The sequence below is a fragment of the Salvelinus namaycush genome, chromosome 15, assembly GCF_016432855.1.
Source record: "Salvelinus namaycush isolate Seneca chromosome 15, SaNama_1.0, whole genome shotgun sequence".
Lineage (NCBI taxonomy): Eukaryota > Metazoa > Chordata > Actinopteri > Salmoniformes > Salmonidae > Salvelinus > Salvelinus namaycush.
The window spans coordinates 8,865,930-8,883,390 of record NC_052321.1 but is presented as its reverse complement, the minus strand read 5'-3'; the positions used below and the strand labels follow the sequence as shown (position 1 = coordinate 8,883,390).

Genomic DNA, 17,461 nt, shown 5'->3' with positions numbered 1-17,461 from the left:
TGTCGAATATACTGTAGTAGACTATACTGTAGTAGACCATACTGTAGTAGACTATACTGTAGTAGGCTATACTATACTGTAGTGTATTATTCTCTAGTAGGCTACATTGTAATAGACTATACTGTTGTAGACTATACTGTAGTAGACTATACTGTAACATATTATACTATAGTAGGCTATACTGTAGTAGGCTACACTTCAGTAGGTTATACTGTAGTAGACTATACTGTAGTAGGCTATACTGTAGTAGGCTATACTTTAGTAGGCTATACTGTAGTAGACAATTCTGTATTAGACTATACTATACCTTAGTAGCATATACTATAGTCGGATATACTGTATTAGACTATACTGTGTTGGACACTACTATACTTCAGTAGACTATACTATAATAGGCTATACTGTAGTACACTATACCATACTGTAGTAGATTATGATATAGTAGCCTATACTGTAGTAGATTTTACTGTAGTAGACTATACTGTGGTAGACTATACTGTAGTAGGCTAAAACTATAATGTGGTAGATTATACTGTAGTGGGCTATAGTAGACTATACCATTCTGTAGTATATTATTCTGAAGTAGGCTATACTGTAGTATGCTATATTATTATTGACTATACTGTAGTAGACTATACTGTAGTAGACTATACTGTAGTAGGATATACTGTAGTAGACACTACTGTAGTAAGCTATACTGTGGCAGGCTACACTGTAGTAGACTATACTGTACTAGACTATACTGTGGTGGACTGCACTATACTTCAGTAGACTATACTGAAGTAGGCAAAACATTTGTAGACTATACCATACTGTAGTAGATTATACTATCGTAGAATATATTGTAGTAGACTATACTGTAGTAGACTACACTGTAGTAGATTATACAATACTATAGCAGATTATACTATAGTAGGCTATAGTAGACTACTATACTGTAGTATATAATTTTGTAGTAGGCTATACTGTAGTAGGCTATATTGTGATATAGTATAGTGTACACCGTTATAGTCTAGGTGGCTATACTGTAGTAAACACTACTGCAGCAGGCTATTATGTAGTAGACTATACCATAATGTAGTATACTATACTATATTTGACTATACTGTAGTATACTATACTATACTGCCATGTAGTATAGTATACTGTGGTAGGCTATACTGGCGTAGGCTATACTATATTAGACTATACTTTTGTTGAATGTGCTGTAGTAGACTATACTGTAGTAGACCATACTGTAGTGACCATACTGTGGTAGACTATACTGTAGTAGAATATATTATTATAGACTATACTGTAGTAGACTATACTTTAGTATATTATACTGTAGCAGGCTATACTATAGTAGTCTATACTATAGTTGACTATGCTGTAGTAGACTATACTGTAGTAGACTATACTGTAGTAGACTATACTGTAGTAGACTATACTGTAGTAGACTATACTGTAGTAGGCTAAAACTATACTGTGGTAGATTATACTGTAGTAGGCTATAGTAGACTATACCATACTGTAGTATATTATACTGTAGTAGAATATACTGTAGTAGACTGTAGTGTATTCAAATATAATGTAGTAGTCCATACTGTTGTAGACTATACTGTAGTTGAATATACTGTCGTATTCTATTCTGTAGTAGATTATACTGCAGTAGACTGCAATGTAGTATGTTATACTATAGTAGGCTATACTGTAGTGGGCTATACTGTAGTGGACTATTGTCACGTTCCTGACCTGTTTTCTCTTGTTTTGTATGTCTTTATTGGTCAGGGCGTGAGTGTTGGGTGGGCAGTCTATGTTTTCTATTTCTATGTTGGGTTTTGTGTTCGGCCTGGTATGATTCTCAATTAGAGACAGGTGTGTTTCGTTTGTCTCTGATTGAGAGTCATACTAAGGCAGCCAGGGTTTCACTGGTGGTTTGTGGGTGTTTGTTCCTGTGTCAGCGTTTGGGCCACACAGGACTGTTGCAGGTTAGTCACGTTGGTTGTTTTGTTAATTTGTAGTGTTTGTTGGTTTGCCATTAAAACATGAATTCCTACTACTCCGCATCTTGGTCCGATCCATGCTCCTCCTCGTCTGAGGAGGAGAACGACATTGACAGCCATTACAACTATACTGTAGTAGAGTATGCTGTTGTAGACTATACTGTAGTAGACTATAGTGTTATAGGCTATACTATAATATACTATACTATAATAGGCAATGCTGTAGTAGATTAAACTGCAGTAGGCTATACTGTAGGAGACTATACTGTAGTAGACTATACTGTAGTAGACTATTATGTAGTAGACTAAAATGTAGTAGGCTATACTGTAGTAGAATATACTGTAGTAGACTATACTGTATTAGACTATAATATACTTATGTAGACTATACTGTTGTAGGCTATACTTTAGTGGACTATAATGTAGACTAACTGGACAGTTTTATCTCAATCTCTTAATTCATTGACTCTATCATGGACACTCTAACAGACAGTTGTGGCTGCTTCGTATGATGTATTGTTGTCTCTACCTTCATGACCTTTGTGCTGTTGACTTTGCCCAATAATGTTTGTACCCTGTTTTTGTGCTGCTACCATGTTGTGGTCCTACCATGTTGTTGTCATGCTTTTGTCCTATATTTAAATTGTATTTCTTTTTTAAATCCCAGGCCCCCGTCCAGCAGGAGGCCTTTTGCCTTTTGGTAGGCCATCATTGTAAATAAGAATTTATTCTTAACTGACGTGCCTAGTTAAATAATGGTAAAAAAATAAATAAAAACTTTATTCGACTATACTATACTTCAGTAGACTATATTGTATAAGACTATACTATACTGTAGTAGACTATATTGTATAAGACTATACTATACTGCAGTAGGCTAAACTATACTGTAGTAGATTATACTGTCGTAGGCTATAGGAAACTATACTATACTGTAGTATATTATTCTGTAGTACTATAGTGTAGTAGACTATAACATACTATAGATGATTATACGTTAGTAGAATATACTGTAGTAGACTATGATGTATTAAATTACAATGTAGTAGATTATACTGATGTAGACTATAATGTAGTTGAATATACTGTCGTACTCTATACTGCAGTAGACTATGCTGTAGTAGACTAAACAGTAGTAGACTATACTATATTTCAGTAGACTATACTGTAGTAGAATATATTGTGGTGTACTATACCATACTGTAGTAAATTATACAATCGTAGAATATGCTGTGGTAATCTATACTGTAGTAGACTATACAATACTGTAGTAGACTGTACTATACTGTAGTAGACTATACTGGTGTAGACTATACAGTATAGTATATACAGTAGTAGACCACTGTGTATGATATACTGTAGTAGGCTTTACTGAAGTAGGCTATGCTGTAGTAGACTTTCCCATACTGTGTTAGACTACAGTGTAGTGGACTATAGTGTAGTAGATTGTACTATAGTAGACTATACTGCCGTAGGCTATACTGTAGTAGCCTTTACTGTAGTAGATTATACTGTAGTTGACTACTACACTTCAGTAGACTATACTGTAGTAGGCTATACTATAGTAGACTTTACCATACTGTAGTAGATTACACTGTACTGTAGTAGATTATACTGTAGTAGACTATACTGTAAAAGACTATACTGAAGTAGACTTTACTGTAGTAGGCTATACTATAGTAGACGTACTACACTTTAGTAGATTATACTGTAGTAGGCTATACTGTAGTAGGCTATACTATACTAGACTATACTATAGGGTAGTATAGTTTACCTTAATAGGCTATACTGTAGTGTATTTTACTGTAGTTGGCTATAACGTAGTAGGCTATACCGTAGTGTACTAAACTGTAGTAGGCTATATGGAAATGAATGTACTCTCTTAGACTATACTGTAGTAGACTATACTGTAATAGGCTTCACTATAGTATATCATACTATAGTAGGCTATACCGTAGTAGACTGTACTACAGTAGGCTATGCTCTACTATGATATACTGTAGTAGGTTATACTGTAGTAGAATATACTTCACTAGACTATCCTGTAGTAGTCTATATTGTAGTAGACTATACCATCCTGTGGTGTATTATGCTATAGTAGATTATAGTGTTTTAGACTATAGTGTTGTAGAGTATTCCAAACTATAGTAGACTATACTGTAGTCGACTATACCGTAGTAGACTATAGTGTGTTATATTATACTGTAGTAGACTATACTGTAGAAGGCCATACAGTAGTATGCTATACTGTAGTAGGCTGTACTGTATTAGACTATACCTTACTGTAGTAGATTATGATATAGTAGAATATACTGTAGTAGGCTATACTGTAGTAGACTAAACTGTCGTAGACTATACTGTAGTAGACCATACTGTAGTAGAATATATACTGTAGTTGGCTAAACTATACTGTGGCAGTTTATTCTATAGTAGGCTATAGTAGACAGTACTATACTGTAGTATAGTATTCTGTAGCAGGCTATACTGTAGTAGGCTATATTGCAATAGCCTATACTGTTGCAGACTGTACTGTAGTTAAATATACTATCATATTCTATACTTCAGTAGACGTTACTGTAGTATAGTATACAGTAGTAGACTATACTATAACTCAGTAGACTATACTGTAGTAGAATATACTGTGGTAGAAGATACCATACTGTAGTATATTAGTAGTACAATACTGTAGTATATTGTACTATAGCAGGCTATACTGTACTATGGTAGATTATACTGTTGTAGACTATACTGCAGTAGACTGCAGTGTATTCAATTACAATGTAGTAGACTATACTGGTGTAGACTATACTGTAGTTAAATATACTATCTTATTCTATACTGCAGTAGAATTTGCTGTAGTAGACTATAAAGTAGTAGACTATACTATAATTCAGTAGACTATAATGTAGTAGAATATACTGTGGTAGAAGATACCATACTGTAGTAAAATGTACAATAGTAAGCTATGCTGTGGTAAACTATAATGTAGTAGACTGCACTGTAGTTTATACTGTAGTAGTATGTAATATTGCATGTTTTACTATAGTAGACAATACTGTAGTAGACTATACTATTCTGTAGTAGATTATACTGTATTAGGCTCCCCTGCAGTAGACTATGCTGTTGTAGACTATGCTGCAGAAGACTATACTGTAGTCGACTATACTGTACTGTAGTAGATTATCTGTAGTAGGCTATACTATAGTAAAATATACGATACTGTAGTAAATTATACTGTATTAGGCTGTAATGTAGTATGCTATACTGTAGCAGACTAAACTGTAGTAGGCTATACTGTTGTGGAATATAATTTCGTAGACTATACTGTAGTAGACTATACTGTAGTAGGCTATACTCTAGTATGCTATACTATAGTAGACGTACTACAATTTGGTAGGTTTTTACTGTAGCAGTCTATACTGTAGTATGCTGTACTATAGTAGACTATACAATACTGTAGTATATTATACCGTAATAATACTGCAGTAGGCTACACTGTGGTATACTAAACTGCGGTAAGCTATATTGTAATGGATATACTATCTTAGACTATACTGTAGTGGACTATACTGTAGTAGGCTATACCATAGTATAGTATACTATTGTAGACTATAATGTAGTAGACTGTACTGTAATAGGCTATAATGTACTATAATATACTGTGGTAGATTATACTGTTTTAGACTATGCTTTAGTAGACTATACTGTAGCAGTCTATATTGTAGTAGACTATACCATACTGTGGTGGATTATACTATAGTAGACTATAGTGTAATAGACTATAATGTAGTAGACTGTTCCATACTATAGTAGATTATATTGTACTAGACTATACCTTAGTAGACTATATTGTATAAAATTATACTGTAGTAGATGATACTTTAGTACACTATACTGTATTTGAATATACTGTAGTACGCTATACTGTAGTAGACTACATATAGTCTACTGAAGTAGACCATATAGTAGTGGAATATCATATTATTCAGTAGGCTAAACTGTAGTTTGACTATACCATACTGTAGTAGATTATACTATCATAGACAATACTGTAGTAGACTATACTATACTGTAGTAGATTATACTGTAGTAGACTATAATGTAGTAGTGTGTACTGTAGTAGACTATACTCTAGTAGGCTGTACTATACTGTAGTATATTATACTGTATTAGGCTATACTGTAGTGTGCTATACTGTAGTATGTTATTCTGTTTTAGGCTATACTGTACTATGCAACCATGTGGTATACTAAACTGTAGTAGGCTATATTGTAGTAGAATATACTTTAGGTGACTATACTGTTGTAGACTGTACTATGCTGTAGTAGTGTATACTGTAGTAGGCTATACTGTCATAGGCTATACTATCGTAGCCTATACTATTCTGTAGTATATTATACGGTAGTTGGCTACAGTGTAGTAGAATAGAGTGTGTTATATTATAATGTAGTAGACTTTACGGTAGTAGACTATACTATACTGTAGTAGATTATCTGTAGTAGGCTAAACTGTAGTAGGCTATACCATGGTAGACTATACTATACTGTAGTATACTATACTGTAGTAAACTATACTGTAGTAGACCATACTGTAGTATACTATATTGTAGTAGGTTATACTATATTGTAGTAGATTATACTGTAGTAGGCTATAATAGACTATAGTAGACTATACTATAGTATATAATACTGTAGTAGACTATACTATAGTATACTATAGTGTATTAGACTATACTGGAGCCCGCTCAGTCCCCTCCAGTATAGTCTACTACAGTATGGTCTACTACAGTATGGTCTACTACAGTATAGCCTATTACAGCATAGATTATGCTGTTGTAGACTATATTGTAGTATACTATAGTGTATTTGATTATACTGTAGTAGACTACTGTAGTAACCTATACTGAATTTGAAGATACTGTAGTAGGCTATACAGTAGTAGAATATACTATAATTCAGTACACTACAATGATGTAGAATATACTGTAGTAGACTATACCATACTGTAGTAAATTATACTTGAGTCGGCTATACTGTAGTAGACTATACTGTAGTACACTATACTATACTTCAGTAGACTATACTGCAGTAGTATATAATGTAGTAGAATGTACCAAAATGTAATAGATAGTAGACTATCATAGACTATAATTTATTGCACTATAGTGTAATAGACTATACCATATTATAGTAGATATACTGTAGTAGACTATACTGGAGGGGACTGAGCACGCACCCCTGGGGGGCTCCAGTATAGTCTAATACACTATAGTATACTACAGTATAGTCTACTACAGTGTAATGTAGTAATGTAGTAGACTTTACTGTTGTAGACTATACTGTAGTTGAATATGCTGTAGTATTCTTTACTGTAGTAGACTATACTGTAGTAGACTATATAGTAGTAGACTATACTATATTTCAGTAGACTATACTGTAGTAGAATATACTGTAGTATACTATACCATACTGTTGTAAATTATACTGTGGTAGGCTGTACTGTAGTAGACTATACTACACTGTAGTAGACTTTACTATGCTGTTGTTGACTGTACAGTAGTAGACCATACTGTAGTAGACTATACTGTAGTATGCTATACTCCAGTAGACTATACTGTATTAGATTTTACTATACTATAGTAGAGTATCTGTAGTGGGCCATACTGTAGTAGGCTATACTATATTAGACAATACTGTAGTATGATATACTGCAGTAGACTATACTGTAGTAGAATATACTGTAGTAAACTATACTGTAGTAGACTATAATATTGTTGGCTATGCTGTAGTAGATTATACTGTAGTATGCTATACTGTAGTAGGCTATACTGTAGTAGAATATACCTTAGTAAACTATACTGTAGCAGGCTGTTTTATGGTGGGCTATACTGTAGTAGGCTATTTTAAGGTAGACTATACTGTAGTAGACTATACTGCAGTAGAATATACTCTAGTGGGCTATACTGTAGTAGACTATACTGTAGTAGACTATACTGTAGTATATTATACTGTAGTAGGCTATACCGTAGTAGACTATACTGTAGTAGACTATACTGCAGTAGAATATACTCTAGTGGGCTATACTGTAGTAGACTATACTGTTTTAGACTATACTGTAGTAGACTATACTGCAGTAGGCTATACTGTAGTAGACTATACTGCAGTAGAATATACTGTAGTAGGCTAGACTACAGTGGACTATGCTGCTGTAGACAATACCATAGACCTGACAAGACTAAAGGACAGAGCTACCATCTTTAGTTGTAACCAGCTCAGAAGTCAGTGTTTTTATAGGTGACAGGTTTAAATCCCAGATAGGGATTTAAGGCTTTTGTGACTTATCATGGCGCTTAATAATATCTTAATTTTCTTCTCTGCAAAGCTCCTGTGAATCATGCTAATAACTTTATTCCATTATTTAAACTCCTCACAATTAAGGCAAAATGTAGGTTACCTAACTCATTGTACATCATGGCAACAGTGGGATGATAGCATTGTGAGTGCTAGGTTTAAGCCTCACCCACACAACTGAACCAAATTAAAACCTTGTACCTTTAGACCTGAGCCCTATTCTCCACATGGAAATTCTCTGCCCTCTAAATCCTTTAAATCCCTCTCAGTCACCGTTAATATTGGTTTTTGTGGTCTGTCTGGCCCCTAAAGCTCTTCGCTAAATGAATTACAGTGGAATCTCATCTCTCCAGATAAACTGTGCCCTGCCTTTGCTTCTGTTAGACGGGGCTTTATTCAGTTTGCCGAAGTAATTGAAAAGAGCAGAAAGCAACGTCCCTCCTAGATGTATCATAAGGCACTTCACCACCAAGACTGTCTCTATCTGACTCTGGCACAATGGACTCTTTAGCAGCGCCGGAGTCTCCATTTTTCCTCTGCCTTGTCTCGGGGTGACTGCGCTGAGAACTTATACAGTATGTCCAGCTCAATTGGTAGTAAATTGGGTTCAGACACCTTGAGAATTGATTGTATCTCTGATACAAGACATTTTGTTGTTGTTTTTTCACCCTCTGTACAGAATCAAACAATATATATATATATTTACAATATATCAGTATTTACAATATATAAAAGTATAAAGCAAATACCCTCCAAAGCAAAACATATGATATGCATCGTTGTAATTACTTAAAACTCTTGAGTGTCTATTTTGTCTGTGAAATGTCACATCACTTTGCATATGGGGAAAGACTCCCATAGTTCAAAGTGTAACATAGCGGTTTTTTTTAGGGTGCATTGATTTGAATCAGATCTCCATCTACACGTCCTCTCTGAAGTACGGCAGCCAACTTCCTCCTCAGACTCATTGGCATCTCCATCTACACGTCCTCTCTGAAGTACGGCAGCCAACTTCCTCCTCAGACTCATTGGCATCTCCATCTACACGTCCTCTCTGAAGTACGGGAGCCAGCTTCCTCCTCAGACTCATTGGCATCTCCATCTACACGTCCTCTCTGAAGTACGGCAGCCAACTTCCTCCTCAGACTCATTGGCATCTCCATCTACACGTCCTCTCTGAAGTACGGCAGCCAACTTCCTCCTCAGACTCATTGGCATCTCCATCTACACGTCCTCTCTGAAGTACGGCAGCCAGCTTCCTCCTCAGACTCATTGGCATCTCCATCTACACGTCCTCTCTGAAGTACGGGAGCCAGCTTCCTCCTCAGACTCATTGGCATCTCCATCTACACGTCCTCTCTGAAGTACGGCAGCCAACTTCCTCCTCAGACTCATTGGCATCTCCATCTACACGTCCTCTCTGAAGTACGGCAGCCAACTTCCTCCTCAGACTCATTGGCATCTCCATCTACACGTCCTCTCTGAAGTACGGCAGCCAACTTCCTCCTCAGACTCATTGGCATCTCCATCTACACGTCCTCTCTGAAGTACGGCAGCCAACTTCCTCCTCAGACTCATTGGCATCTCCATCTACACGTCCTCTCTGAAGTACGGGAGCCAGCTTCCTCCTCAGACTCATTGGCATCTCCATCTACACGTCCTCTCTGAAGTACGGGAGCCAGCTTCCTCCTCAGACTCATTGGCATCTCCATCTACACGTCCTCTCTGAAGTACGGGAGCCAGCTTCCTCCTCAGACTCATTGGCATCTCCATCTACACGTCCTCTCTGAAGTACGGGAGCCAGCTTCCTCCTCAGACACATTGGCATCTCCATCTACACGTCCTCTCTGAAGTACGGCAGCCAACTTCCTCCTCAGACTCATTGGCATCTCCATCTACACGTCCTCTCTGAAGTACGGGAGCCAGCTTCCTCCTCAGACACATTGGCATCTCCATCTACACGTCCTCTCTGAAGTACGGCAGCCAACTTCCTCCTCAGACTCATTGGCATCTCCATGGAGATTAGCTATAGAAATTAGGCATACATTATTAATAATTCTCTGACTTGCTAGAGATGTATGCTTAGACTATTTATTCCCACACACCTACGCTTCTTGCAAACAGCAAGAGGCAAAAGATCTCTGCAAATTAATCCAAAATGCTTGTTATTTTGTCACACTATTATAAAACCGTAATCTCCTCTAGTGGCTACTTGTCAATCACCACTATTCTGCAAATGGAGGTGATTTACTGTGTCATATCAGGATGAAACATGCACAGTTCAATCTCCCTGGGCTGTCATTTGGTACTGTGCAGGGATGTGCAACTGTGAAACGACAGGAGTAGATATACCTTAACACTCATTCAGCGCTCTAATTAAACAAACTGTCGGTGCCAAATCTCAACCACCTCATCAGTGAAGTTCCGTTCCTTATTTTCAGCCACGTTTCAAAACTGGTGGGGTCACAAAAACATGAAATTCTTTCTGGAAATAAACAACATGAAAAACTATAAGCTTTGAGTTATCACACGGGACTTGTTAATCCTAGCCTGTTACATTAATTTGATATTTCAAATCCCTCTCGTTCTTGTGATGAAAGACTTTTGTTTTGTAGCCATATTGTTTTCTTTCAAAACCCACCAAATTAGAAGTATCCATTTTGCAGCTGGGTTATTTCAGGCATATTTGTATTTATTAAGGATCCCCATTGGCAGCAGCTACTCTTCCTGGGGTCCAGCAACATTAAGACAGATATATACAGTTTAAAATATTACATGACATTAAATTTCATAACACTTTACCCAGTACATTTAGTGTGTTCCCTCAGGCCACTACTCCACTATCACATATTTACAATACAACTTCCATGTCTACGTGTGTAGAGTGTGTGTCTTATCATGTGTGCCTCTTTACAGTCCCTGCTGTTCCATAAGGTGTTTTTTTATTTTTTTAAAAAGGCGATTCTACTGCTTGCATCAGTTACCTGATGTGGAAAAGAGTTTGATGTAGTCATGGCTCTATGTAGTACTGTGCGCCTCCAATAGTCTTTTCTTGACTTGAGGATTGAGAGGAGACTTTTGGTGGCATATCTTGGGGGTAAGCATGGGTGTCTGAGCTTAGTGCTAGTAGTAAAACAGACACCTCGGTGCATTCAGCATGTCAACACGTTTTACAAAAACAAGTAATGATGAAGTTTATCTCTCCTCAACTTTGAGCCATGAGAGATGTACATGCATATTATTAATGTTAGCTCTCCGTGTACATTTAAGGGCCAGCCATGCTGCCCTATTCTGAGCCAATTGTAATTTTCCGAGGTTCCTCTTTGTGGCACTTGACCACAGTAGTTCAGGTGCAACAAAACTAGAGCCTATAGGACCTGCCTTGTTGATAGTGTTGTAAAAAGGCAGAGCAGCGCTTTATTATGGACAGACTTCTGTCCATACAGCTACTGCTGTATTAAAAATGTTTTGACCATGACAGTTTACAATGTTACTCCAAGCATTTTAGTCACCTCAACTTGCTCAATTTCCACATTATTAATTACCAGATTTAGTAGAGGTTTATGGTTTAGTGAATAATTTGTCCCAAATACAATGCTTTTAGTTTTTGAAATATTTAGGACTAAGTTATTCTTTGCCAGTCATTCTGAAACTAACTGCAGCTCTTTGTTAAGTGTTACAGTGATTTAATTTGCGGTAGTAGCTGACGTGTATAGTGTTGAGTCATCCGCATACATAGCCACACTGGCTTTACTCAAGGCCAGTGGCATGTCATTAGTAAAGATTGATAAAAGTAAGGGTCCTAGACAGCTGCCCTGGGGAATTCCGAATTCTACCTGGAGGTAGTGGTCTGTTAGACAGAACACAGAGGGTGTTCTTTAATGGAAGCCTCTCCAACATAATCCACAATATAGCAGTGGGTGTAAAGCCATAATACATACGTTTTTCCAACAGCAGAATATGATCATTAATGTCAAAAGCCGCATTGAAGTCTTTAAATCATACATTTCTCTCAGCCAATCATCAGTCATTTGTGTAAGTGCTGTGCTTGTTGAATGTCCTCCCCTATAAGCATGCCGAAAGTCTGTTGTTAATTTGTTTACAGTAAAATAGCATTGTATCTCTTAAAACACATTTTTTTCCCAAAAGTTTACTAAAGGTTGGTAACAGGCTGATTGGTCGGCGATTTGGGCCAGTAAAGGGGGCTTTACTATTCTTGGGTAGCGGAATTACTTTTGCTTCCCTCCAGGCCTGAGGGCACACACTTTCTAGTGGGCTTAGTTTGAAGATATGGCAAATAGGAGTGACAATATCGTCCGCTATTATCCTCAGTAGTTTTCCATCCAAGTTGTCAAATCCCGGGGGCTTGTCATTGTTGATAGACAACAATAATTTCCCCACTTCTTCCACACTCACTTCACGGAATTAATTTGATCAGTTTTACTTGGATGTGTAGAGTCAGCGTTTGTTGCTGGCATGTCATGCCTAAATTTGCTAATCTTGCCATTAAAAAAATCATTAAAGTAATTGGCAATATCAGTGGGTTTTGTGATGAATGAGCCATCTGATTCAATGAATGATGGAGCTGAGTTAGCCTTTTTGCACAAAATTGAATTGAAGGTGCTCCAAAGCTTTTTACTATCATTCGTTATCTCATTTATCTTTGTTTCATAGCGTAGTTTCTTATTCTTTTTATTCAGTTTAGTCACATGATTTCTCAATATGCAGTACATTTGCCAATCGGTTGTGGAGCCAGACTTATTTGACGTTCCTTTTGCCTCATCCCTCTAAACTCAACAATTTTTCAATTCCTCATCAATCCACGGGGATTTAACAGTTTTTACAGTCATTTTCTTAATGGGTGCATGCTTATTAGTAACTGGAATAAGCAATTTCAAAAATGTGCCAAGTACAGCGTCTGGTTGCTCCTCATTACCCACCACAGACCAACAAATATTGTTTACATCAACAACATAGTAATCACTACAAAACTTATTGTATGACCTCACCATATTTTCAATGACCAGCATGCATAGGGTCTGACGGGTTGTGTTCACCTGAGAGACCCGGATTAAATGGTGTCATGTCATCAACCTGTCAGTTCTAGTCCCTCATGCATCCTAGTGGTTCCCTCTATTGGAGCCTTTATGAGACAGGCACTTAGTGGCATGTTGCCCTGTGTCAGTGGCAGTGGCTATTAAATTTAATAATTTGAATCAAATAATCCATGTATTAAAATCCTCTTGAATATGCAAAACAATATAAGGACTTGGCATATCTGATGTTAAATGTCAAAATTATATCCAGATGTAAACAAATGCTATATTTTTTCCCCAGGGATTACCACAGCAGGGGGGTTTTGTGTCCTGCTGAGTGCTTTCTCCTTCTGGGATTCCTTCATTCAAAGCAAAGATTGTTGAGGGAGTGAGGAGTCTTAATAGCTTTTTTTCTGTCATTTGTGGTTTCCTCAGCCAATGTCTTGCCATATAGATCTTCATTACAGAGAATAATGGATTAAACTTGTGACTTTATGTGTGCCAATAATTACGTTTTGCAATGTAAGGTACTGCGGGCAGGTGTACTGAGAGTAGTATGACATTTGCTGCTCCTCCCCCTCAATAACTAATTTTCTTATAACTGGCAGTTGTGGACTTGGCTGGCACATTACCATTACATTAGGTACGATGCCTGTGATGCCCCAGTATTGAGCAGAGTGGTCATCGTTGTGCCGTAGGCGGTATACTACTGTATAGGTGTAGTGCGTTCCGCGTATCATATCATGTATACCATAACCTGTCCACATCCTGTGCCTGTAAGAGCAATCAGTGGTTCTTTTGAAACGATAATCAGAAAGGTGATACAGGTCCATCAATTTGCATTTCATTATGATATAGGCATATACGAGATGCCCTTCACATTACAGCCCTGCTCCTAAGATTGTAATATCAATCTTGCATGGATGCAATGGCTGAAATGAGGGTATATGATGTAGGTGGTAGAAATATGTCTCATAGCATGAGATTGCAGAGATGTCGAGGTCACGTATTGTTAATTCTTACTTGTATCACTGCATGTAGGATACTTTACGTAGGTGGGATTGTCGGCGGTTTGAAATGGTGACTCGTATGTATTTCTAATGCACACAATTTCTGTCTCTCTCTTTCCTCTTCTTAGGTTGTCATGCTGTAATAGAAGCCTGGAATAAGCTGTGCAGTACTATTCCCCTCTGGACCTCAAACCGCAATGCTTAACTGACCAACAAAGATTTGACAGGAAAAAAGTTAACACACACCGGAAATCAATACAGCACATGCTGTGCTTCGTCTCACTGGGAGTCTGCAAATGCCTTGGCCTTTATCACATTGAGTTGAGAATTTCTATGGCAGAGACAAAAACATATGGCATGAAGAAGTGATATTGACTTGTTGTCCATGACTGGACCGGTTGAAAAGGACTCCCCACTTGATGTGGATCATGTTAACATTCTAGCTCACTCTCAACATCAACACGGCTGGACCGCCCAGGCTTTGACTCTGAAACCAAATTAAATAACCCCTGGTTCAGCTTTAAACTAGGACAGAGCGAGCCAACCCTGTGTATTACTATCATCTCTGAGTGTGGACTCACTGAGGGTTATTGAAGAGAATGAGACCATGAAAGCAGCAGTTGATAGGGAGTTGTGGTCTGGGGTGTTGTGCTCGGCCTGGCTGGAGTGGAGATAAGAGCTTGGGCGAGCGAGAAAGCAGAGGTTTGATGAGACCAGAGCAGAATACAAATCAGCGTCTGCCGTCCCTCCGCCGGACTTCAGCGTCAAACCAATATTAGTGTGTCTACTGAAATAATAACTCCAACAGTTATGCATTGAAAGGTACGAGTATAACCAAAATCTCTAATATGAAACTAAATAGCAGTCATCACTTTTGAGACGATCAAAACGGAGATAAACAAATAACCCAGTGTGTCTTCAAGACTGAAATAAGGAATAAAGGATCCATCACGTCCCATGGATACGTGTGACAACCAACAGTGACATCCATCGATGCAGCCCTCTTTACCATGCGGAGAAGACAAAGTGAATCGTTGGCTCTGATCGATTGAGGTGATGTGGCTCATCTAGGCCTGGAACAAAGGGTTACAGGGGAACGGCGAGATGGATCAGGATAATAGCTCCGTTGATTCAATCTTCACCAATGCCACAGAGAGCCCCAAACCTTCAGAGGCACACTGGGACGAGGCCATTCTCCTAGGTCTGCAGATCTTCCTGTCGGCCATCCTGGCCATCATCACCCTGGCCACCGTACTGTCCAACGCCTTTGTTATAGCCACCATCTTCCTGACCCGGAAGCTACATACGCCAGCCAATTTTCTGATCGGCTCGCTGGCCGTGACAGACCTGCTGGTGTCCATCCTGGTCATGCCTATCAGCATCGTGTACACAGTGAGTAAGACTTGGTCCCTGGGGCAGATCGTCTGCGACATCTGGCTGTCATCAGACATCACCTTTTGCACCGCCTCCATCCTGCACCTGTGTGTCATCGCGCTGGACCGCTACTGGGCCATCACTGATGCCCTGGAGTACTCCAAGCGCCGGACGATGCGTCGAGCGGGCCTGATGATAGCGGTGGTGTGGGTGATCTCCATCTCTATCTCCATACCGCCGCTGTTCTGGAGGCAGGCCAAGGCCAACGAGGAAGTGATGGAGTGCCTGGTAAACACGGACCAGATCTCCTACACGCTCTACTCCACCTTTGGGGCCTTCTACGTGCCCACCGTGCTGCTGATCATCCTCTATGGCCGGATCTACGTGGCCGCCCGCTCGCGCATCTTCAAGACTCCGGTGTCGTCCGGCAAGCGTTTCACCACAGCCCATCTCATCCAGACTTCAGCCGGCTCCTCCCTCTGCTCCATCAACTCTTCCGCCTCCAACCAGGAGAGCCACCTGCAACCCGGAGGGGGAACCAGCGGAGGTGGAGGAGGAGGCAGAGGTGGGTCGCCTCTCTTCAATAGCGTGAAGGTGAAGCTGGCAGACAGCGTGCTGGAGAGGAAGCGTCTGTGCGCCGCTCGGGAGAAGAAGGCCACCAAGACGCTGGGCATCATCCTGGGAGCCTTCATCGTGTGCTGGCTGCCTTTCTTTGTGGGTACCCTGGTACTGGCCATTTGCAAAGAATGCTGGTTCCACCCAGTGCTCTTCGACGTGTTCACCTGGCTTGGCTACCTGAACTCGCTCATCAATCCCGTCATCTACACCGCCTTCAATGACGAGTTCAAACTGGCCTTCCACAAACTCATCAAGTTCAAGAGATGCTATTGAGGGAATGCGAGGATTGAACATTCAAAATTTAAATCCATAACCTAGTCTCTCGCCTTACCGGTATGATAATATAGGGCCTATTCATAGAAACACTGTACTGTTGCATTAGTTCATGTTGTAAACACACATGCTCATTGTGTTTGGTCTCTGTACATTTTTCTGTACATTGTAACTTCATTGACCAGCTTATGAGGTGCCACAGCTCATTCAGATATTTCCTTAATACAGATGTATGCATGCATTTCTAAAAGAAGAGAGAGTAAAACATATTCAGACTACAAAACTCCTTATGAATGAGGGTTTGGGTTTGGATATTACAGACCCCAAAAGAACAGACTTTTCATACATTTAGACAAATGAATGAGACTACGCAGTATGAGACTGGGATCTCCTTTGGATGGTAGACATGAGGGGATTGATCCATGGATTATAACTGAGAAGCGGATTATAAACTCCCATCGTACTGGAAAAGCCATAGCATGTTGTCACAGAAATGTCACATTACAGAGGCTCATCGTCCATAACACGTCTGTGGTACAGTACAATAGAGAAATATATAAAGATGAAGTCTTACGCACTTTATGTGTATGCGTTTGTTTCTGTGTGGAGGAGTTGTCACCTTGCTCTGGGTGTGAGGGTGTGTGCGTGTGGGGGGTGGGGGGGGTCCGTATTGAATGTGTCAAGAACTGTAATGCTGCTGGGTTTTTCACGCTCAACAGTTTCCTGTGTGTAACAAGAATAGTCCACCACCCAAAGGACATCCAGCCAACTAGAGACAGCTGTGGGAAACATTGGAGTCAACATGTGCCAGCATC

General features: G+C 39.1%; 1 protein-coding gene across 1 annotated transcript; it reads left to right on the top strand.

The window, feature by feature from the left end:
* Nucleotides 1-15,485: 15,485 nt before the first annotated feature.
* LOC120059816 (5-hydroxytryptamine receptor 1D-like) lies at nt 15,486-16,646 on the top strand. Its single transcript, XM_039008867.1, has one exon. The coding sequence runs from the start codon at nt 15,486-15,488 to the stop codon at nt 16,644-16,646; it is 1,161 nt and encodes a 386-aa protein (XP_038864795.1).
* Nucleotides 16,647-17,461: the final 815 nt, after the last annotated feature.

What these genes read in the sequence shown, in the direction of transcription:
- LOC120059816 (XM_039008867.1), top strand. Translation starts at nt 15,486, where the DNA reads ATGGATCAGGATAATAGCTCCGTTGATTCAATCTTCACCAATGCCACA.